This window comes from Oryctolagus cuniculus, chromosome 15, assembly GCF_051225735.1.
Source record: "Oryctolagus cuniculus isolate XC-2025 breed Fujian yellow rabbit chromosome 15, ASM5122573v1, whole genome shotgun sequence".
Lineage (NCBI taxonomy): Eukaryota > Metazoa > Chordata > Mammalia > Lagomorpha > Leporidae > Oryctolagus > Oryctolagus cuniculus.
This window is the reverse complement of record NC_142881.1, coordinates 35,848,287-35,872,027: the sequence shown is the minus strand read 5'-3', so window position 1 is coordinate 35,872,027 and position 23,741 is coordinate 35,848,287. Positions and strand designations below refer to the sequence as shown.

Genomic DNA, 23,741 nt, shown 5'->3' with positions numbered 1-23,741 from the left:
TATTCCACATCTGAGTATCTGTTGAAAGGAAATTGACCCAGCATATCCAAAAGGTACCTAAAGTCCTATTGTGTTGCTGCACTATTTATAATATCTTAAATATGGAATCCACCTTGATGCCCATCAACAGTTTAATGGATACAGAAAATGTGATACACACATGATGAAATGTTATTCAGCCTTAAAAAAGAATATCTTTTATTTTATTTTTAAAGATTTATTTATTTATTTGAAAGAATTACAGATCATTTATCTGTTAGTTCACTTTCTAAATGGCCACAATGGCCAGTGCTAGACCATGCTGAAGCTAGGAGCCAGGAACTTCAGCCAGGAGTCTTGCATGGTTGCTGGGGCCCAAGCGTGTGGGCCATCTTCTACTGCTGTAACCAAGCCAATAGCAGGGAGTTGGGTTGGAAGTGGAGACCTGGATGAAGCAACTGGCTCCAGGCTATGGCTTGGCCCAGCCATGGATGTTGCAGTCATCTAGGGAGTGAACTAGTGGATGGAAGATCTCACTCTATTTCTCTCTCTCTCTTTCCATCTCTCTCTGTCTCTCCTTCTCTCTCTGTAACTCCAACTTTTAAATAAATAAATAAATAAATACATCTTATTTAAAAAAACAAGGATGTTATAATGGTTGAACAAGAATATATATATAGATTGTTTGGTACAGAGTAGGACTTAAAATTTTTACTTAAATTTTACTACTTTATATAAATCATGGGATTAGTGTTTTATCAAGAGAATGAAATCTATGTATTACTGTGTAATCATAAATATGTGCATATCTAAAAATATGTTATTTTCATAGAAAAAATTGAAATCCGTGCATAGTCTTTCATAATAAGAGTTTTCCATGAACTTTTTGAGCTTCTTCACCTGTGCCTATAACACAATGATTCTTTCTGTAGGTTCTGTGTACTATGATCATTTAGGACTGCTTGGACAACTTCACCTGCTTCACTTAGCCCTCACCTGCTATGAGAAATGTGCCGTGTTCTCCTATTCAAGATTTCTTACTTGTGTCTTCTCAGCTAAAGTGCAGGAGGAGATCGAGCGTGTGATTGGCAGACACCGGAGCCCCTGCATGCAGGACAGGAGCCGCATGCCCTACACGGATGCCACGGTGCACGAGATCCAGAGATACATTAACCTCGTCCCCAACAACGTGCCCCATGCAACAACCTGTAACGTTAAATTCAGAAACTACTTCATCCCCAAGGTAAGTTTATTTCTTCTGCACTGCATATCTATGCTTTTGTTGTTTCCAAACAAGAGTCTAGCACCATTCCTCTACTGGCACAATATGAGAGCAGCACAAAACTCTTATGCTGGGTAGCTGTGTAGGCTTTCTGCTGTTTGTGGTTTGAGGCTGTTAAAAACTGGATAGAGGCTAGCACTGTGGCATAGTGGGTGAAACCATTGTCTGCCACACTGGCTCCCACATGGGTGCAGCTTAACCTACTATGCCACAGTGCTAGCCCCTGCATAACACATCTTGATCTCTGGAGCCTTACAACTTTTGTTCTGTTTTTATAATAGGTTTGCTATTTTTAGGTGCTTAAATTTCTAAATAAGTGTTAAAAGTGCCAACCATTGATTTGTTCTCCAAATGCCTGCAATGGCCAGTCCTGGGTTGAACTTGGGAGCTGTGAATATAGCCTATGTCTTCCACATGGATGGCAGGAACTGCTATTTCAGCCATCAACAGTACCTCCTAGGATATGTACTAGCAGGAAGTTTGATTCAGGGGGTGGAGCTGGGAACTAACCCCTGATACTCCAATGTGGGATGCAGGTGTCTTAACTGCTGGGTTAAGCACAATGTTTCTGTTCTTATTGTGCCCATTAGTTCTGTCTAATGGAGTGCCTAATATGCATTGGTTAAATGCTAGGTGTAACATATGAAAAAATTCAGTCTCTTCTGAGGTTCATTTCTCTCTCTCCCTCTCTCTCTTTTTTTTTTTTGACAGGCAGAGTGGTCAGTGAGAGAGAGAGACAGAGAGAAAGGTCTTCCTTTTGCTGTTGGTTCACCCTCCAATGGCCGCCATGGCTGGCGCTGATCCGAAGGCAGGAGCCAGGTGTTTTTCCTGGTCTCCCATGGGGTGCAGGGCCCAAGCACCTGGGCCATCCTCCACTGCACTCCCTGGCCACAGCAGAGAGCTGGCCTGGAAGAGGGGCAACCGGGACAGAATCCGGCTCCCTGACCGGGACTAGAACACGGTGTGCCGGCTCCGCAAGGCGGAGGATTAGCCTAGTGAGCCACGGCGCCAGCTCATTTCTCTTTTACTAGGCAGACAGATTGATGTAACACCACTTGACTATTCAGGACAGGAAATACAGACAGTCAGGTATTGATTGTAGATGTCAGCTTACTTCTCTGGGGTTCTCTCATCTGAAATACTTATATCATTTGTCTTTTTAAAAAAATATTTTAGAGGCTGAGAGATAGTAAGAGTGAAGAGAGAGAGAGAGAGAGTTCCTATTTTCTGGTTCATTCCCCTAATGCCTGGGAAGACTGGTTTGTGCAGCTGGAATTGCCATCCAAAAGCCTCCCGTGTGGGTGGGAGAAGCACAATCACTTGCATGAGTCATTACTTCTGCCAGGCTGAGCATTAGCAGAAATCTGAATTTAGGAGCTGGAGTTGGGAATGGGACCTAGGTATTTTGATATGGGATATATGTGTTTTAAGTGCTAATTGCACCCTGCTAGGGTTTTGTTTAGTAATAGAGGGCTAGAAATCTTTCATCCTCAATGCTACAACACTAAAACCTGGAACTTCTTAAATATTTTATTTAAGTTATACAAGTTTCATATATTTCACATACACAGATTTAGGAACAGAGAACACATCCACATTACCACTCTTGATTTTTACAAAGATTTATTTTCAGTATATGTAATGAATCTATAGTTAACCCTACTCTAAGTAAAAGAGTTCAACAGGCTGGTGCTGCAGCTCACTAGGCTAATCCTCTGCCTCCGGCGCCGGCACTCCGGGTTCTAGTCCCAGTTGGGGCGCTGGTTCCGTCCTGGTTGCTCCTCTTCCAGTGGCGCGGGAGTGCAGTGGAGGATGACCCAACGCGGGAGTGCAGTGGAGGATGACCCAAGTGTTTGGGCCCTGCACCTGCGTGGGAGACCAGGAGGAAGCACCTGGCTCCTGGCATCGGATCAGTTCAGCATGCTGGCTGTGGCGGTCATTTGCGGGGGTGAACCAACGGAAGGAAGACCTTTCTCTCTGTATCTCTCTCTCACTGTCTAACTCTGCCTGTCAAAAAAAAGTTCAACAAATAGAATGAAGAGGGGGAAAAAAACCCCCTCTGTTCCTCAATGGGGAATATCTATTGCATTATAAAGTAAAATATCCTAAAGTGCAAGAATTCAAATTCTTCATATCTGCTCTATGCTTGAGAATGTGTAAAGGGAGTAATTTCTGAAAAATTTGTCATTACTAAATTGCTTCTAAAGGAATCAAATTTCAAACTATGGACGTGCTCATCAGTAATGTCAAGGCACATTCAGACTGTATAGCTGAGTAAAGACATATGTATATGTGTTTGTACTGGATAATATCCAAATTAGTTTAGTCTACACACAAATCAAAGTGTAGTGCATGCTGTCCTTTGGGTTTAGAATAGAGAAAATTGAGAAGTGGCGTGATCATACTTATCTGCCTAATGAAAATGATATGCATGTTATCTTTGGAAGAGCACATTTCCTAGAAGGTAAAAAACTAGTTTTTGGAATGGCTATTTCTGGGTATTTTAGATGTGTTTGTGTGCTTATATGAGAATGAGACGTGCTTTTCACTGTATTTTTTGTGACATAATATATCATTTCATTTTATTTTAAAATATTTAGCACATAAAATTTAACATATTACGTGAAATCACATGATGTTTTGATACATATGTAATGTCCAAATCAGGGTAAATATGTGTATCTCCTCAAACATTTGAAAACATTCAAAATCCTTTCTTCTGTTTTTTTAAATATACAGTTTTATTTTTCTCTATAGTCACCCTACTGTACAATAGAATATTGGAGCTTGATACCCTAGCCATATTGAATTTCTGTTTTATTTATAAAATTTAGCTTAAAATTATTTCCATCTTATCGCTCCCCCTCTTCGTGGAGGAATGACACAGGACCCTGCGTTGTTCTTTCGTCTGCTCGGCCCTCCCCGGGTTTGCTGCTGGTTCTTCCCGGGTTGGCTACCGTCCCTTCCACCTCCGTGGAAGGGCGGTTCCCCCTGCCACATTCCCCACTTCCGCGGGGGAGCGACACACCGCCGGCCGGCTCTCTCGGGGGCTGCACAGGTGTTCCCTCAGATGTTCCCCTTAGATGTTCCTGGTGCATGTTGTCTCTCTCCTCCTTTATAGTCCTCTTCCACCAATCCCAACTCTGCTACCCACACGCCAAGTAAGCTGCTCTCCTCCAATCAGGAGCAGCTCCTGCAGCTTGTCAAGTTGGTGAGAGGCAGCTGGGTAGAAGCTGTTACTTCCTCTCCCAGCGCCATATTGTGGGAGAGCAGATGCATAGAATAAGTCTTAATTCCAGTAACTTAGTCTAGTCCGAGTAGCTCCCCACACATCTCTTCTAAATATCTCTTGGATTATTGAATCATTTCCCTGTATTTTGCTAAAACTCATTGAATTTCCATGAAAAAGCTGTTGAATTCCTCATGTGAGAATCTTCAGATTTTAACATTATCTAGTTGGTTTCTTTCATTTTATTCCTTACATGGCATCATAGTTCCCTGAAACTTCTTGATCCTTGTTCACATATGATATCATCTGAGCATTAGTCCCTTCTAACCAAGAACCATTCTTTTTCCTCTAATATATTAGAAGAGTCCAGGCCACCTTTCAGACAGAACATTTCTCATTCTAGCTTTGTGTGAATGTTTAGTTGGAGACTAGAGATGTGTTTTGGGCAAGAATATTACACAGGTAGGTAGTGTTGTGTACGTCACACCATGACTTGGGGGACGTAATTTCAGTTTGTTGCAGCATTGGTGTTGCTAAGGTCTTCTTTGGTGGGGATGACTGCGAGATTTCACCACTGCTGAGATTTATTTTTTTCATATGCAATTAATAAATAAAACCTATGTTATGAGACTTTAAGTCTACATGAATATTATATTTCCTAAATGGAAATTCAGCTATTAATTATTATTTTTTAACTTTTATTTAATGAATATAAATTTCCAAAGTACGGCTTAATGATTCCCATGGCTTTCCCCCCCAATAATTTCCCTCCCACCTGAAACCCTCCCCTTTCCTGCTCCCTCTCCCCTTCCATTCACATCAAGATTCATTTTCAGTTCTCTTTATATACAGAAGATCAGTTTAGCATATATTAAGTAAAGATTTCAACAGTTTGCACCCACACAGAAACACAAAGTGAAAAATACTGTTCGAGTACAAGTTATAGCATTAAATCACAATGTACAGCACATTAAGGACAGAGATCCTACATGAGGAGTAAGTACACAGTGACTCCTGTTGTTGACTTTACAAATTGACACTCTTGTTTATGACATCAGAAATCACCCTAGGCTCTTGTCATGAGTTGCCAAGGCTATGGAATCCTGTTGAATTTGCCAACTTCGATCTTATTCCGACAGGGTCATAGTCAAAGTGGAAGTTCTCTCCTCCCTTCAGAGAAAGGGACCTCCTTCTTTGATGACCTGTTCTTTCCACTGGGATCTCACTCACAGAGATCTTTTATTTAGGTCATTTTTTTTTCCAGTGACTTGGCTTTCCATGCCAGAAATACTCTCATGGGCTCTTCAGCCAGATCCAAATGCCTTAAGGGCTGATTCTGAGGCCAGAGTGCTGTTTAGGACATCTGCCAGTCTATGAGTCTACTGTGTATCCCGCTTCCCATGTTGGATCGTTCTCTCCCTTTTTGATTCTATCAGTTAGTATTTGCAGACACTAGTCTTGTTTGTGTGATCCCTTTGACTCTTAGTCCTATCAAAATGATCAATTGTGAACAGAAATTGATCACTGGGACTAGTGAGATGGCACTGGTACATGCCACCTTGATGGGATTGAATTGGAATCCCCTGCTATGTTTCTAACTCTACCGTTTGGGGTAAGTCAGCTTGAGCATGTCCCAAATTGTACATCTCTTCCCTTATTCCCACTCTTAAATTTAACAGGGATCACTTTTCAGTTAAGTTTCAACACTTAAGAATAACTGTGTATTAATTACAGAATTCAACCAATAGTATTAAGTAGAACAAACAAAAAAATACTAGGAGGGATAAAGTATTACGTTGTTCATCAACAATCAGGGCAAGGGCTGATCAAGTCACCGTTTCTCATAGTGTCCATTGCACTTCAACAGGTTTCCTTTTTTGTGCTCGGTTAGTTGTCACCTATCAGGGAGAACATATGATATTTGTCCCTTTGGGACTAGCTTAATTCACTCAGCATAATGTTTTCCAGATTCCTCCATTTTGTTGCAAATGACTGGATTTCATTTTTTTTACTGCAGTATAGTATTGTATAGAGTACATGTCCCATAATTTCTTTATCCTTTCTACTGTTGATGGGCATTTGGGTTGATTCCAGGTCTTAGCTATTGTGAATTGAGCTGCAATAAATATTAAGGTGCAGACCGCTTTTTTTGTTTGCCAATTTAAATTCCAAGTGTGGGGAGCAATTCGGACTAGACTAAGTTACTGGAATTAAGACTTATTCTGTGCATCTGCTCTCCCACAATATGGCGCTGGGAGAGAAGAAAACAGCTTTTACACAGCTGCCTCCAGTTCAACCAATAAACTGTAGGACTTGCTCCTGATTGGAGGAGAGCAGCGTACTCGGCGTGTGGGCAGCCGAGTTAGGATTGGCGGAGGAGGACTATAAAGGAGGAGAGAGACGGCATGCACCAGGAACATCTAAGGGGAACATCTAAGGGGAACCCCTGTGCAGCCCCCGAGAGAGCCAGCCGGCAGTGTGCCGCTCCCCCGCGGAAGTGGGGAATGTGGCCAGGGGGAACCGCCCTTCCACGGAGGTGGAAGGGATAGTAGCCAACCCAGGAAGAACCAGCAGCAAACCCAGGGAGGGCCGAGCAGACGAAAGAACAGCGCAGGGTCCTGTGTCATTCCTCCACGAAGAGGGGGAGCGACATAATGGTGCCGTGACTCGGATATGAAGCCTAGGCAGGGTTTAGTGTCGTTCCTCCACGAAGAGGGGGAGCGACACCAAGGAGTGGCATGGCTGGGTTGTATGGTAGGGTTATATTCAGGTTTCTGAGGAATCTCCAGACTGACTTCTATAGTGGCTTAACCAGTTAACATTCCCACCAACAGTGGGTTATTGTCCCATTTTCCCCACATCCTCTCCAGCATCTATTGTTGGTAGATTTCTGAATGTGAGCCATTCTAACTGGGGTGAGATGGAACCTCATTGTGGTTTTGATTTGCATTTCCCTGATTGCTAGTGATCTTGAACATTTTTTCATGTGCCTGTTGGCCATTTGGATTTCCTCTTTTGAAAAATGTCTAATGAGGTCCTTGGCCCATCTCTTAAGTGGGTTGTTTGTTTTGATGTTGTGGAGTTTCTTGATTTCTTTGTGTGGGGAGCAGCCCGGACTGGACTGAGTTACTGGAATTAAGACTTATTCTATGCATCTGCTCTCCCACAATATGGCGCTGGGAGAGAAGTAAACAGCTTCCGCACAGCTGCCTCCAGTTCAGCTAATAAACTGTAGGACTTGCTCCTGATTGGAGGAGAGCAGCGTACTCGGCGTGTGGGCAGCCGAGTTGGGATTGGCGGAGGAGGACTATAAAGGAGGAGAGAGACGGCATGCACCAGGAACATCTATGGGGAACATCTAAGAGGAACATCTGAAGGAACACCTGTGCAGCCCCCGAGAGAGCTGGCCGGCGGTGTGCCGCTCCCCTGCGGAAGTGGGGAATGTGGCCAGGGGGAACTGCCCTTCCACGGAGGTGGAAGGGATAGTAGCCAACCTGGGAAAAACCAGCAGCAAACCCGGGGAGGGCCGAGCAGACGAAAGAACAGCGCAGGGTCCTGTGTCGTTCCTCCACGAAGAGGGGGAGCGACATAATGGTGCCGTGACTCGGATTAGGAAACTTAGGACGGATAGGAAACTTAGGACGGATAGGAAACCTAGGATGGATATGAAACTTAGGAGGGAAGAAACGGGAAGAACTGGAAAAATACCGGAGAGAGAGACTAGCAAACAGCCTAGGGAAAAGCCGGACGAAAAGGGTGCCGGAAGAAGCTATTGAAAGCCTAGGCATAGATTCAGATACGGACTACAGGGGGAAGCTGGGAGAAATCTCTAAGGTCGAAGGCGAAAGTGAAAGCTAGAACAAACAGACTGGGATGCGGACTGTGGGGAGAGGCCAGGAGAAATGAGGGAGGAATATTGTTGGAAGAAAGCTTGGGGAAACATACCGGGTAGAGAAAAATGTTAGGGAAATTGAAGCCGTGGGGGGCAGGCCAAGGCGGACACGAAAGCCACTTTGGGATTCTCAAGTTAGCCCGGGAATAGGGGGCGAAAAGTTGAAACCAGAAGCTGAAACGTAAGCCAGATTGGGATCCGTCTGATTAGCCCGGGGAGCAAAGGACGGGAAGCCAAACCGTGGGGCGGAGATGTAAGCTGGGTTGAATTCGCCAGGCTAGCCCGGGGAACTTAGATTGAATGCTAGTGGCGGACACGTAAGCTATGCTGTGTGACTCGCGGAAGCCGCCGCGTGCAGAGAGAGCACGGGGCGTGAATAGATAGGGAACGGGGCTGGCGCGAGGCCGTGGTTCAGACGCGAAAGGGTTAAGTGCGAGACTGCGGAGTGTGCACGCAAAGCGGGCTGAAGCGGCTCAGCCGGAAAGCCGCAGAGAAATAGCCTCGGGGCGGAGCCTGCCGGCAGGGCGAGGTGCCGGGAAGCTGCGGGGATAAGAGAAACAGAAGTTTTAGAAGTAAAGTGAGAGAAATAGGAATGCTGGAAGATAGAAGTGGAATGGGAGAAATAGGAATGCCCGGAGATAGAGAAATAGAGAAATAGAAAGGCCTCCCCTCAACATGGCAATAAGAAAGCTTGGATTCGGTCTGCCTGATTAAGTGAGGCAATGAGCACCTGCGGCGGCTAGCAGCTTATGCGCCGCAGGTCACCGAAGACAGGCACGAATTAACATCAGTAAGGCCTCCTCACAACAAATGGGAGAAATAGGAATGCCCGGAGATAGAGAAATAGAGAAATAGAAAGGCCTCCCTACAACACTGCAATGTGAGAGCTTGGATTCGGTCTGCCTGATTAAGTGAGGCGATGAGCACATGCGGCGGCTGGCAGCTTATGCGCCGCAGGTCACCGAAGACAGGCACGAATTAACATCAGTAAGGCCTCCTCACAACATGGCGAAGAGAGGACCCGGATTCGGTTTGCCTGATTTGATAGGACTTGTAAGAGCCTGTGGCAACTCTAGCAAGTAGAGCAGAGTGTGTGCCGCGGGACACCGAAGACAGGCGCGTATCAACGCCAAAAAATAAAAAGAAAGGGGGATCTGTGGGGAGTAGCCCGGACTGGACTGAGTTACTGGAATTAAGACTTATTCTATGCATCTGCTCTCCCACAATATGGCGCTGGGAGAGAAGTAAACAGCTTCCGCACAGCTGCCTCCAGTTCAGCTAATAAACTGTAGGACTTGCTCCTGATTGGAGGAGAGCAGCGTACTCGGCGTGTGGGCAGCCGAGTTGGGATTGGCGGAGGAGGACTATAAAGGAGGAGAGAGACGGCATGCACCAGGAACATCTATGGGGAACATCTAAGAGGAACATCTGAAGGAACACCTGTGCAGCCCCCGAGAGAGCCGGCCGGCGGTGTGCCGCTCCCCTGCGGAAGTGGGGAATGTGGCCAGGGGGAACTGCCCTTCCACGGAGGTGGAAGGGATAGTAGCCAACCCGGGAAGAACCAGCAGCAAACCCGGGGAGGGCCGAGCAGACGAAAGAACAGCGCAGGGTCCTGTGTCGTTCCTCCACGAAGAGGGGGAGCGACACTTTGTAGATTCTGGTTATTAATCCTTTATCTGTAGCATACTTTGCAAGTATTTTGTCACATTCTGTCGGTTGTCTGTTCACTCGCCTCTTTCTTTTGCAGTACAGAAACTTCTCAACTTGATGCAATCCCAATAGTTGATTTTGGCTTTGACTGCCTGTGCCTCCCGGGTCTTTTCCAGAAATTCTTTGCCTGTGCCAATATCTTGAAGGGTTTCTCCAATGTTCTCTAATAACTTGATGGTGTCAGGTCGTAGATTTAGGTCTTTAATCCATGTTGAGTGGATTTTTGTGTAAGGTACAAGGTAGGGGTCTTGCTTCATGCTTCTGAATGTGGAAATCCATTTTTCCCAGCACCATTTATTGAATAGACTCTCCTAGCTCCAGGAATTGGTTTTAGATGCTTGATCAAATATAAGTTGACTGTAGATGTTTGGGTTGATTTCTGGTGTTTCTATTCTGTTCCATTGGTCTGTCCATCTGTTTCTGTACCAGTACCATGCTGTTTTGATTACAACTGCCCTGTAATGTCCTGAAATCTGGTATTGTGATGCCTCCGGCTTTGTTTTTGTTGTACAAATTTGCTTTAGCTATTCGAGGTCTCCTGCATCTCCATATGAATTTCAGCATCATTTTTTCTAGTTCTGAGAAGAATGTCTTTGGTATCTTGATTGGTATTGCATTGAATCTATAAATTGCTTTTGGTAGAATGGACATTTTGATGATGTTGATTCTTCCAATCCATGCATGGGACATTTTTCCATTTCTTGGTATCCTCTTCTATTTCTTTCTTTAAGATTTTGTAATTCTCATTGTAGAGATCTTTAACGTCCTTGGTTAAGTTTATTCCAAGGTATTTGATTGTTTTTGTAACTATTGTGAATGGGATTGATCTTAGCAGTTCTTTCTCAGCTGTGGCATTGCCTATGTATACAAAGGCTGTTGATTTTTGTGCATTGATTTTATATCCTGCTACTTTGCCAAACTCTTCTATGAGTTACAATATTCTCTTAGTAGAGTTTTTGGATCCCCTTAATAAAGAATCATGTCGTCTGCAAAGAGGAATAGTTTGAGTTCTTCCTTCCCAATTTGTATCCTTTTAATTTCTTTTTCTTGCCTAATGGCTCTGGCTAAAACTTCCAGAACTATGCTGAATAGCAGTGGTGAGAGTGGGCATCCCTTCTGGTACCAGATGTCAGTGGAAATGCTTCCAGCTTTTCCCCATTCAATAGGATGTGTTATTTTAGGCAGGATTCACCTATCATTAACAGTTCCCTTACATCTTTAATTTAAAATAAACATATTGTGTCAAAAGGATGGAGAGCAAATAGATGTTCGTGTACTTGTTGGAATCATTCCAGGAGTCTTGTTAAGATGTTCTCTTAAAATGCCCTGTGAGGAGTTTCCAAATACTCCTGACTTTTGATGAATCAGCACAGGCTTTCCTTTTAGCTGACTGACCATGTGTGAGATCTGTGCGAACTGAGTGAGTTAGAGCAGCAAGTGAGGACAGGCACCCAAGTGCAAGCTTTGTGGTATGTGGGTTGGCTGCAGGGTGATTGGCACCCAATTTCCCAAATGCTCAGTACATCCAATGTTCTTGGAGGGCACGGAGGAAAATCTTTGCTCCTGATCTTCTTCTTCTTCTTTTTTTTTTTTTTTTTTTTGACAGGCAGAGTGGACAGTGAGAGAGAGAGACAGAGAGAAAGGTCTTCCTCTGCCGTTGGTTCACCCTCCAATGGCCGCCGCGGCCGGCGCGCTGCGGCCGGCGCACCGCGCTGATCCGATGGCAGGAGCCAGGAGCCAGGTGTTTTTCCTGGTCTCCCATGGGGTGCAGGGCCCAAGCACCTGGGCCATCCTCCACTGCACTCCCTGGCCACAGCAGAGAGCTGGCCTGGAAGAGGGGCAACCAGGACAGAATCCGGCACCCCACCTGGGACTAGAACCCGGTGTGCCGGCACCGCAAGGTGGAGGATTAGCCTAGTGAGCCGGGGCGCCAGCGCTCCTGATCTTAATCTCATCCTTGTTTCTTACTTGTCCTGGCTGGAAATGTCATGGTATTTCTTTGCACATGGATTTCCTTGTCCTTAGAGATTGACTTTGTGATTTCCATCTTTCTTCCATGCCTTGGCTTCTTCTCTGTTTTTTTTTTTTTTTTTTTTTCAGGGCACGGCCGTGCTAACATCACTGACTTCTGTGCTACATGATAACCAAGAATTCCTGAAGCCAGACAAGTTTGACCCTGGCCACTTCCTGGATGCCAGCGGCAACTTTAAGAAAAGTGACTACTTCATGCCTTTCTCAACAGGTAACAGAAATTTATTTCCATTTGATCCTGGGGGACAGGATACATTTTGGGGATCAATTGAAGTTAAGGTATTGTTTCCTCCTGAGCGGTAGATTTGCTTTTATACAGGATCAGGAGTACCACTCCTACTGTCCACGTTCCTTCCTTTTTCATGACATTTCCTCATTATAGAGCCAGGTTAGTGGGAGTTTGGGGCTTCATGTTGTTGACCCAGTTCTCTCAAAGTGAAAAACCCCAGGATAGAGTAATTGAATTCTGCCTCTATCTATACCTGGGCACACATGTGCTCCTCTTAGAACGTGGATCTCATTTAGACTTTCTTCAGTTATTGTAAGAATGTTATATGGGTAAATAACTTTGAGATTCTTCTGTGTATTGGTCTTTACTTTGAGCTATAAGAATGTCTGCTTTTTACAGGTTTATTTATTTATTTATTTGAAAGCAAAATGAAAGAGAGAGGAGAAGGGTAGAGAGAAAGAGAGGGAGAGAGGGAGAGAGAGAAAGAGAGAATGAGAGAGAGGTATATCTTCCATCTGCTGCTTCTCCAAATGGCCTCAATGGCCAGGGCTGAGCCAGGCTGAAACCAGTATCCTGGAACTCCATCAGGGTCTCCCACGTGAGTCCATGTATACAAGTCATTGAGCCATCTTCTACTGTTTTACCAGGTAATGTATCAGGGAACTGGATCAGAAGTGAAGCAGCTGGGAATCAAACCAGCACCCTTATGAGATGCTGGCATTGCTGGTTGAGGCTTACCCCGCTCCGCAACAATGTAGGCCTAGAGTTCTAGCTATTTAATTAGTAGCTCGAGCACACAAAGTGCTCATAAGTGTCTTTCTTACACATTAGGGAAGGAGGTGACTAGAGGATTGCAACACCATAGTATAAGTGCTTTGAAAGGAAAGCACAGCCGGGCGCCGTGGCTCACGAGGCTAATCCTCCGCCTTATGGTGCTGGCACACCGGGTTCTAGTCCCGGTCGGGGCGCCGGATTCTGTCCCGGTTGCCCCTCTTCCAGGCCAGCCCTCTGCTGTGGCCAGGGAGTACAGTGGAGGATGTCCCAAGTGCTTGGGCCCTACACCCCATGGGAGACCAGGAGAAGCACCTGGCTCCTGCCATTGGATCAGCGGGATGCGCCGGCCGCAGCACGCCAGCCATGGCGGCCATTGGAGGGTGAACCAATGGCAAAGGAAGACCTTTCTCTCTGTCTCTCTCTCTCACTATCCACTCTGCCTGTCAAAAAAAAAAAAAAAAAAAAAAAAAAAAAAAAAAGGAAAGCACAGGTTAACAAGGAGGCTGAAGGGAAACTCTTTTCTGCTCACTGACATCCCATGGTTCTAATAGGAGAAGGGAAATTGAACTGCCTCAGAGGAGGCTTACAGAAAGGAAAGGAGAAAATCAGGACACCTACAGAGGAAATGCACATCAGGAAGAGGACATTCCTGTGGATTGCTGAGGTCAGAACTGTCCAGAAAATTTAGGGACAGGGAAACCTTGGGAATGGGGAGGATACTCTGAAAGAATGCAGGGCACCTTCATCTTGCTACACTCAATGTCATTCACCTGGGATATTTGATCTCCACAGCGAAATTGTCTGAGCTGAGTCTCTACACCTGTAGTCTCCATTTTTTTCTCTGTGTTTTTTCAGTGCTTTGGGTTTGGCATTGTAATGGCCTGTTAAGGTTTGAGCTCTTCTTTTAATGAACTCAACATTTTATCTGTGTAGAAAAAAATAGAGAAAAATACTCAAAGTGATCCATGTTTCAGTGGATCAGGAATATGATGAGGAAACCCAGAGGAAGAACTTGGCTTTACAAACATTACAATCAGGAAGAGACATGAGACACAAGTTCCAAAGGAAGCAGCAGAAGGGAGTTTCTTAGATCCCTGGGGTAGCATGGCATACAGTTTGAAACTCCATGGAGGACTGGAGATTGATTTAAAGCAGATATGCCATTGCTTAGTAGATGTGTAGAATGGAAGGAGTGATGTTGAGCATCAGACCATGAACAGATTGAGAAGGTCCATATCAAGCCACTTGGACCTCATTGTTGGGTACAAACATGAGAGCCATTTATGGATTTAAATTGAGAGTAACCAGTTTAGATATATGGTTTTGAAATTGTCCTGGGGAAAGAAAGTCCTTGGCTGAATCCTGCTCGAGTTTCAAAGGGCTTAAAACATGAGGGCGCTTTAAATTAATTGAACATAGAATTGAAATGTTTATTTTGATTGAAATTTTTGTTTTCCATGCACAAGAGTGGTCTTCAATAATTCCTTGCAAATGGGTAATATGGAAAATTTATGATAGACTTAACTTGGTTTTGAGTCCTAATAAACTTACCTTTTCATGCTATTTTATCATGAACTTTTTGAAGTACACTTGTATATGATAGTCAGTCCCTCAACCCAACTACCTTTAACCCACTGCACAAGAAATGTGTGTTTCTTTTCTAAATTCAAAGTGTTTGTAATTTGTCAATAGTTAATGAAATGTTTGACACAGAGCTGATATTCAATACACATTTGTAGAGTGAGCGATGCCTGATATAATAAGATTTTCGTGGATAACAAGTGTTTATCCTTTGTTCCACGTGTATGCCCAGCCATCTTCCCAGTCATCCTGTCTTCCATTCACCCATGCATCTACTCAGTCCCTGAGCAAGCAGGCACTGCATACTTCTTGAGGAAATTTCACAACTCAGTGTTTAGGTAAAGAATCCTCTGTGCTTGTTATTTTCAGGAAAGCGAGTGTGTATGGGAGAGGCCCTGGCCCGTATGGAACTGTTTTTATTCCTAACTGCCATTTTGCAGAACTTTACTCTGAAGCCTCTGGTTGACCCAAAGGACATTGACACCACCCCACTTGTCAGTGGGCTAGGTCGTGTGCCACCCTTGTACCAGCTCAGCTTCATTCCTGCCTGAAGAAGGGCAGGCCACGTGGCTGCTGCAGAGCTGTCATCTGCAACTCCTCTCTTCCAGAGCCGCCTCCAACTCCTTTGCCTATCATGGGTCCCTCCCCTGTTGTATCCTCTGACATTTATTCATTTTCAAGGTCTAGCCTCCATTAGGAAACGTTTTCTGGATCCCTTCATAAATGTGTATCTGCCATTCCTTACAGTGTGTAATTCTTGGATTAACCACCTCATGGGTTACTTCATGTCTAATGCTGAATTGCTATTATGTTATCACTGCGAAATTGAGCAAGATGATTGGCATTTGATGATTCAGACATGTTTCCCCTCTATATGTTCAAAATAAAAGCACTATTGAATGTTGAATCAGTTTTCAGATTTTCTTTTTTTGTACCTAATGTGAATAACATATGAAAAAAAAATGAAGTTCCAAGAGGTCACGCTGGTCCTTATAAGGATAGGCACAAACACACACAGTATCATTTACATTGTACCTACAAATATGAAATGCTTGTGTTTGTGTCTGATAAAATGTGTATATGATCATTTGAAGAAAACTACAAAGCAGAGGAAACCAAAGATGATGTAAATAAATGGAGATATATTTCATCAGCATGAATATGATGTTATTATTGTTATGTTGTCTTTTGATTTGATCTATGGACATAATGTGATCTCAACCAAATAACAGGCATATTCCTTTTTAGATATCAACATCTGAATTTATAATTAATAAGAAGTAGTTAAAAACCCAGGATATGCAATTTTTAAGGAAAATAAGTCAAAGGGCTGACCTTGCTTCATCTGATTTCAAGACTCATTAGAAATGTATGGTAATCATGATAGCACCAATGTGGCTCACTAGGCTAATCCTCTGCTTGCGGCACCGGCACCCCCGGTTCTAGTCCCGGTTTTGCGCCGGATTCTGTCCTGGTTGCTACTCTTCCAGTCCAGCTTTCTGTTGTGGCCCGGGAGTGCAGTGGAGGATGGCCCAAGTGCTTGGGCCCTGCACCAGCATGGGATACCAGGAGAAGCACCTGGCTCCTTGCGGAAAGTGAGCGCTCACGACGGCGCGCAAGCGCCTGGCTCCTTGCTTCAGATCAGTGCAGTGCCATGGCCATAGCACGTTGGCCTCAGCGGCCATTGGAGGGTGAACCAACGGCAAAGGAAGACCTTTCTCTCTTTCTCTCTCACTGTCCACTCTGCCTGTCAAAAAATAAATAAATAAAAAAATGAGAAAATATGCATGGTAATCAAATCTGTGGGGTATTGGTGAAAGAACATGGAAGCTTCTCTAGGATTGACCACATACTAGGCCATAAAGCAAGTCTCAGCAAATTCAAAAGAATTAGAATCATACCATGCAGCTTCTCAGACCATAAAGGAATGAAGTTGGAAATTAGCAACTCAGGAATCCCTAGAGCATACGCAAACACATGGAGATTGAACAACATGCTCCTGAATGAACAATGGGTCATAGAAGAAATCAAAAGAGAAATCAAAAACTTTCTGGAAGTAAATGAGGATAACAGCACAACATACCAAAACTTATGGGACGCAGCAAAAGCAGTGTTAAGAGGAAAGTTTATCACAATAGGTGCCTACATCAAGAAATTGGAAAGACACCAAATAGATGAGCTTTCAATTCACCTCAAGGATCTAGAAAACCTACAGCAAACCAGACCCAAATCTAGTAGGAGAAGAGAAATAATTAAAATCAGAGAAGAAATCAACAGGATTGAATCAAGAAAAACATTACAAAATATTAGGCAAACGAGGAGCTGGTTTTTTGAAAAAATAAACAAAATTGACACCCCATTGGCCCAACTAACTAAAAAAAGAAGAGAAAAGACCCAAATCAATAAAATCAGAGATGAAAAAGGAAATGTAACAACAGACACCACAGAAATAAAAAGAATCATCAGAAATTACTACAAGGACTTGTATGCCAGCAAACAGGGAAACCTATCAGAAATGGATAGATTCCTGGACACATGCAACCTGCCTAAATTGAACCAGGAAGACATCAAAAACCTAAACAGACCCATAACTGAGACAGAAATTGAAACAGTAATAAAGGCCCTCCCAGAAAAGAAAAGCCCAGGACCACGTGGATTCACTGCTGAATTCTACCAGACATTTAAAGAAGAACTAACTCCAATTCTTCTCAAACTATTCAGAACAATCGAAGAAGAGGGAGTCCTCCCAAATTCTTTCTATGAAGCCAGCATCACCTTAATTCCTAAGCCAGAGAAAGATGCAGCACTGAAAGAGAATTACAGACCAATATCCCTGATGAACATAGATGCAAAAATCCTCAATAAAATTCTCGCCAATAGAATGCAACAACACATCAGAAAGATCATCCACCCAGACCAAGTGGGATTTATCCCTGGTATGCAGGGATGGTTTAATGTGCACAAGACAATCAATGTGATACACCACATTAACAGACTGCAGAAGAAAAACCATATGATTATCTCAATAGATGCCGAGAAAGCATTTGATAAAATACAACACCCGTTCATGATGAAAACTCTAAGCAAACTGGGTTTGGAAGGAACATTCCTCAATACAATCAAAGCAATCTATGAAAAACCCACAGCCAACATCCTATTGAATGGGGAAAAGTTGGAAGCATTTCCACTGAGATCTGGTACCAGACAGGGATGCCCACTCTCGCCACTGCTATTCAATATAATTCTGGAGGTTCTAGCCAGAGCTATTAGGCAACAAAAAGAAAGTAAAGGGATACAAATGGGGAAGGAAGAACTCAAACTATCCCTCTTTGCAGATGACATGATTCTGTATTTAGGGGACCCAAAGAACTCTACTAAGAGACTATTGGAACTCATAGAAGAGTTTGGCAAAGTAGCAGGGTATAAAACCAATGCACAAAAATCAACAGCCTTTGTATACACAGACAATGCCATGGCTGAGGAAGAATTTCTAAGATCAATCCCATTCACAATAGCTACAAAAACAATCAAATACCTTGGAATAAACTTAACCAAAGACGTTAAAGATCTCTATGATGAAAATTACAAAACCTTAAAGAAAGAAATAGAAGAGGATACCAAGAAATGGAAAAATCTTCCATGCTCATGGATTGGAAGAATCAATATCATCAAAATGTCCATTCTCCCAAAAGCAATTTACAGATTCAATGCAATACCAATCAAGATACCGAAGACCTTCTTCTCAGATCTGGAAAAAATGGTGCTGAAATTTATATGGAGGCACAAGAGACCTCGAATAGCTAAAGCAATCTTGTACAACAAAAACAAAGCCGGAGGCATCACAATACCAGATTTCAGGACATACTACAGGGCAGTTGTAATTAAAACAACATGGTACTGGTACAGAAACAGATGGATAGACCAATGGAACAGAATTGAAACACCAGAAATCAACCCAAACATCTACAGCCAACTTATATTTGATCAAGGATCTAAAACTAATTCCTGGAGCAAGGACAGTCTATTCAATAAATGGTGCTGGGAAAATTGGATTTCCACGTGCAGAATCATGAAGCAAGACCCCTACCTTACACCTTACACAAAAATCCACTCAACATGGATTAAAGACCTAAATCTACGACCTGACACCATCAAGTTATTAGAGAACATTGGAGAAACCCTTCAAGATATTGGCACAGGCAAAGAATTTCTGGAAAAGACCCGGGAGGCACAGGCAGTCAAAGCCAAAATCAACTATTGGGATTGCATCAAGTTGAGAAGTTTCTGTACTGCAAAAGAAACAGTCAGGAGAGTGAAAAGACAACCGACAGAATGGGAAAAAATATTTGCAAACTATGCAACAGATAAAGGGTTAATAACCAGAATCTACAAAGAGATCAAGAAACTCCACAAAAACAAAACAAACAACCCACTTAAGAGATGGGCCAAGGACCTCAATAGACATTTTGCAAAAGAGGAAATCCAAATGACCAACAGGCACATGAAAAAATGTTCAAGGTCATTAGCAATCAGGGAAATGCAAATCAAAACCACAATGAGGTTTCACCTCACCCCGGTTAGAATGGCTCACATGCAGAAATCTACCAACAACAGATGCTGGCGAGGATGTGGGGAAAAAGGGACACTAACCCACTGTTGGTGGGAATGCAAACTGGTCAAGCCACTATGGAAGTCAGTCTGGAGATTCCTCAGAAACCTGAAGATAACCCTACCGTTCAACCCAGCCATCCCACTCCTTGGAATTTACCCAAAGGAATTTAAATTGGCAAACAAAAAAGCGGTCTGCACCCTAATGTTTATTGCAGCTCAATTCACAATAGCTAAGACCTGGAACCAACCTAAATGCCCATCAATGATAGACTGGATAAAGAAATTATGGGATATGTACTCTTTAGAATACTATACCGCAGTAAGAAACAACGAAATCCAGCCATTTGCAACAAAATGGAGGAATCTGGAGCACATCATGCTGAGTGAAATAAGCCAGTCCCAAAGGGACAAATACCATATGTTCTCCCTGTTAGGTGACGACTGACTGAACACCAAGAGGGAAACCTGTTGGAGTGAGGTGGACACTATGGGAAACGGTGGCTTGATCAGCATAGCCCTGACTGTTAATGAACAACTTAATACATTATCCCTCTTGGTAGTTTTTTTTATCTGTTCTACTTAATATATCTGGTTTAGATCTGTAATTGATGCACAGTTATTCTTAAGTGTTGAAAAGTAACTGAAATGTGATCCCTGTTGAACATGGTGGTGGGAATGGGAGAGGGAAGAGATGTATAATTTGGGACATGCTCAGGCTGACTTGCCCCAAGTGGTGGAGTTGGAAGCATACCAGGGGATTCCAATTCAATCCCATCGAGGTGGCATGTACCAATGCCATCTCACTGTTCCAGGTGATCAGTTTCAGTTCACAGTTGGTCATGGTGGAGGGACTGGGAGTCAAAGGGAGCACATAGACAAGTCTAGTACCTGCTAACACTAACCGATGGAGTAAATAAAGGGGAGAGTGATCCAACATGGGAAGTGAGATACTCAGCAGACTCATAGAATGGCAGATGTCCTAAATAGCACTCTGGCCTCAGAATCAGCCCTAAAGGCATTCGGATCTGGCTGAAAAGCTCATGAGAGTATTTCAGGCATGGAAAGCCAAGACACTCTGGCAAAAGATCTCTGCGAGTGAGATCCCAGTGGAAAGAACAGGTCATCGAAGAAGGAGGTACCTTTCTCTGAAGGGAGGAGAGAACCTCCACTTTGAATATGACCTTGTCTAAACAAGATAAGAGTCGGAGAACTCAAGGGGCTTCCATAGCCTTGGAAACTCATGACTGGAGCATAGGGAGAGTACTGATGCCATAGACAGGAGTGTCAATTGGTAAAGTCAACAACAGGAGTCACTGTGCACTTACTCCTCATGTAGGATCTCTATCCTTAATGTGCTGTACATTGAGATTTAATGCTATAACGAGTACTCAAACTATATATTTCACTTTGTGTTTCTATGGGGGTGCAAACTGTTGAAATCCTTACTTAATGCATACTAAACTGATCCTCTGTAAAAAAAAAAAAAAAAAAAAAAAAAAAGAAATTATCAGTTCCCAACTTGACTTTCACTGGGATTAAACATGACAATAGGTCTGCTCTGATTTCATCATCATTTAAAAAAAAATCATCTATTATTTTTCACTTTATGTTTCTGTGTGGGAGCAAACTGTTAAAATCCATACTTGATGTATACTAAGCTGATCTTCTGTATATTAAGATAATCGAAAATGAATCTTGATGTGAATGGAAGGGGAGAGGGAGTGGGAAAGGGGAGGGTTGTGGGTGGGAGGGACGGTATGGGAGGGAAGCCATTGTAATCCATAAGTCGTACTTTGGAAATTTATATTCATTAAATAAAAGTTAAAAAAAAAAAGAAAGAACAGACAAATAAGTTAATGGAAACAGAGCAATACAAATATAGTCAACTAACTTTTGAATAGAAGCAAAGGCACCTCCATGGTGAAAGGACATCCTTTTCTCAAATGGTGCTTGAAACTGGACATTCTCATACAAAAGAAAAAAGAATATTCAAATTGGCCTTATATTCTTCACAAAGTTAGTTTAAAATACATCATAAAACTAAGTGTAAAATGTAAGTATAAAATTCTAATAACATTACATAGGAGAAAATCTTGATGATCTTGCTTTGGTAAAAGTTTCCTAAATAGAACAACAAAAGCATTATTCCTGAAAGGATGAACCGGTGCACTAATCTTCAATAAAATAAAAATTTTTATACTGCAAAGAATACTGTTAAAATAAAGAGAAGAAAAGCTACAGAGTGAGTGTGTGAAATATTTCTAAGTGGTGTATCTGATGAAGGACTGTTAATTCAAAATATACAAAGAACTCTTAAAACTCAACAGTGAGGGCCGGCGCTGTGGCTCAATAGGCTAATCCTCCACCTTGCGGCGCCGGCACACTGGGTTCTAGTCCCGGTTGGGGCGCCGGATTCTGTCCCGGTTGCCCCTCTTCCAGGCCAGCTCTCTGCTATGGCCAGGGAGTGCAGTGGAGGATGGCCCAGGTGCTTGGGCCCTGCACCCCATGGGAGACCAGGAAAAGCACCTGGATCCTGGCTCCTGCCATCGGATCAGCGCGGTGCGCTGGCTGCAGCGGCGGCCATTGGAGGGTGAACCAACGCCAAAGGAAGACCTTTCTCTCTGTCTCTCTCTCACTGTCCACTCTGCCTGTCAAAAAAAAAAAAAACAAAAAAACAAAAAAAACTCAACAGTGAGAAATGGACAATCTGCTTAAAAAATGGCCAAAAGTTTGATCATATACTCATTCAAGAAGGCAGATGCTAGCAGGGTTTGGAGAGTGCTGTACATCATAAATCATTAAGAAGCTGTAAACTAAAACAATAATGAGACAACACTAAACACATGCACAACGGTTCTAATCTAACACCCATCAAAGCAAATGTTGACAAGAATGTGGAACAACCGGGAGTATTCCTCATCATTAGTGTGCATGCAAAAGGGGCAAATATTTGGAAGACAGTTTGACATTTTCTTATAAGACTAAAGTATGCTTACCATGGCTTCCCAGATTTTGTGCTCCCTTGTATTTATTCAAGTGAGTTGAAAACTTCTAGCTGCCTCCCAAGACCTGCACACGGGTGTTTATAGCAGCTTTATACATCATTTACAAGAGTTGGAAGCCACCAAGATGTCTCTCATTAGTTGAGTGGTTAGAAAAACTGTAGTGTATAAATAAAGTACAATATTATTTAAATGTAACTTAATGTTAAAAAGAAATAAATTACTAATCCATGAAACTATCTGGAAAAGCCTTATGGATATAGAAAGTGACTGAAGTCAGTATGCACAGGTTAAATACTATGATTTCCTACTGAAAAGAGGAGGAGAGCAGAGATAGTGACCTCTCAACATATAACATAATTTCCTTAAAGAGCAGCTGAGCTATTTTATCCAAAATAACTTGATGTGTTGTTTTTTTTTTTTTTTAAATGAGTTTAAAACTGTGTATTAGGCAGAAGATGGCTTCTCTCTTGATTTTGTATGAAACATTAACAGAGACGGGGACTTACTCAAGTTCCAAAGTTTGTACCCCAAACTTTTTTATTTTGGTTTTATTAATCTACTCTTTAATTATTAACTAAATTCGTGTTTATTTTGAAAGTCATTGATTAGGCTGAAAAACAAAATAGTGACTCATAGTACAGAATCAATAGATGTTGGTGAACCCAATTGATCTGAATGTTTCAGTTGGTCAAAGGGAGCGAGACATGGGACATGTGGGATGCAGACTGAGTTCTACCACCTCTAGTTTGTGTCTCCTAGTTTGGGGAACTGATTCTGTGAAACTCTGCTTCCTCCTCTATTAAGTGGAGATAATTTTACATTAGGCAATTGTGGTAGAATCCGAATGATATTATTATTATTATTATTATTTTATTATATGTGCAAATTGTCAGGACCTCTATAATCATGACCAATAAAACACTGGGTCTTGAAAGACTTAATTTTTTTACTCAAAGGGCTTAGAAATAACTGAACTAGTAAGTTGTAAGAATAGGATGATATCTTAAAATCTGTGTGCTTTGCATGAGCATTGTCCCAATCACTGGCTTAACCTGCTGCTGGCCCCACACCTGTGCTTCATGAAGGCAGTCGGTGGTGTTGACTCAGAGTAACTAATGTTTGGGGTTTGGTTTGTTTTGCTAACATGGTTGCCCAGGTAGCAGTGGCGTGAGCCATTGTATACTACATAGGACATCAGAAGATCTCACCTCCAATCTGTTTTTTCGTTCTATGTAAGCTCTGTGTCCCTGGCCAGATCTGTTCTCCAAAAGTCTATATTTCCAGCTAAAAATAAGATATAGTGATCCCCATTTTCTAGCATATTTTGCATGTAATAGTGAAAAGCATTCCCATTTATTTACCTCATAACTTGGCATATGGTTGGTTGCTAAACTATGTTTACTATTTTATGTTTAGGC

The 23,741-nt window shown here is 42.7% G+C and overlaps 1 protein-coding gene across 3 annotated transcripts in view; it reads left to right on the top strand.

Annotated features, from left to right (window-relative positions):
* The window catches only part of CYP2C14 (minor cytochrome P450), an 80,178-nt gene that overhangs the window by 28,810 nt on the left and 27,627 nt on the right, over positions 1-23,741 (top strand). Inside the window, 5 exon segments of one of the 3 annotated variants that reach the window (NM_001171120.1) lie at positions 1,035-1,222; positions 12,193-12,334; positions 15,077-15,208; positions 15,211-15,227; positions 15,229-15,423. In NM_001171120.1, the coding sequence (NP_001164591.1) occupies positions 1,035-1,222; positions 12,193-12,334; positions 15,077-15,208; positions 15,211-15,227; positions 15,229-15,258 (509 nt within the window). In that variant the 3' untranslated portion in view covers positions 15,259-15,423. 3 annotated transcript variants of the gene reach the window in all.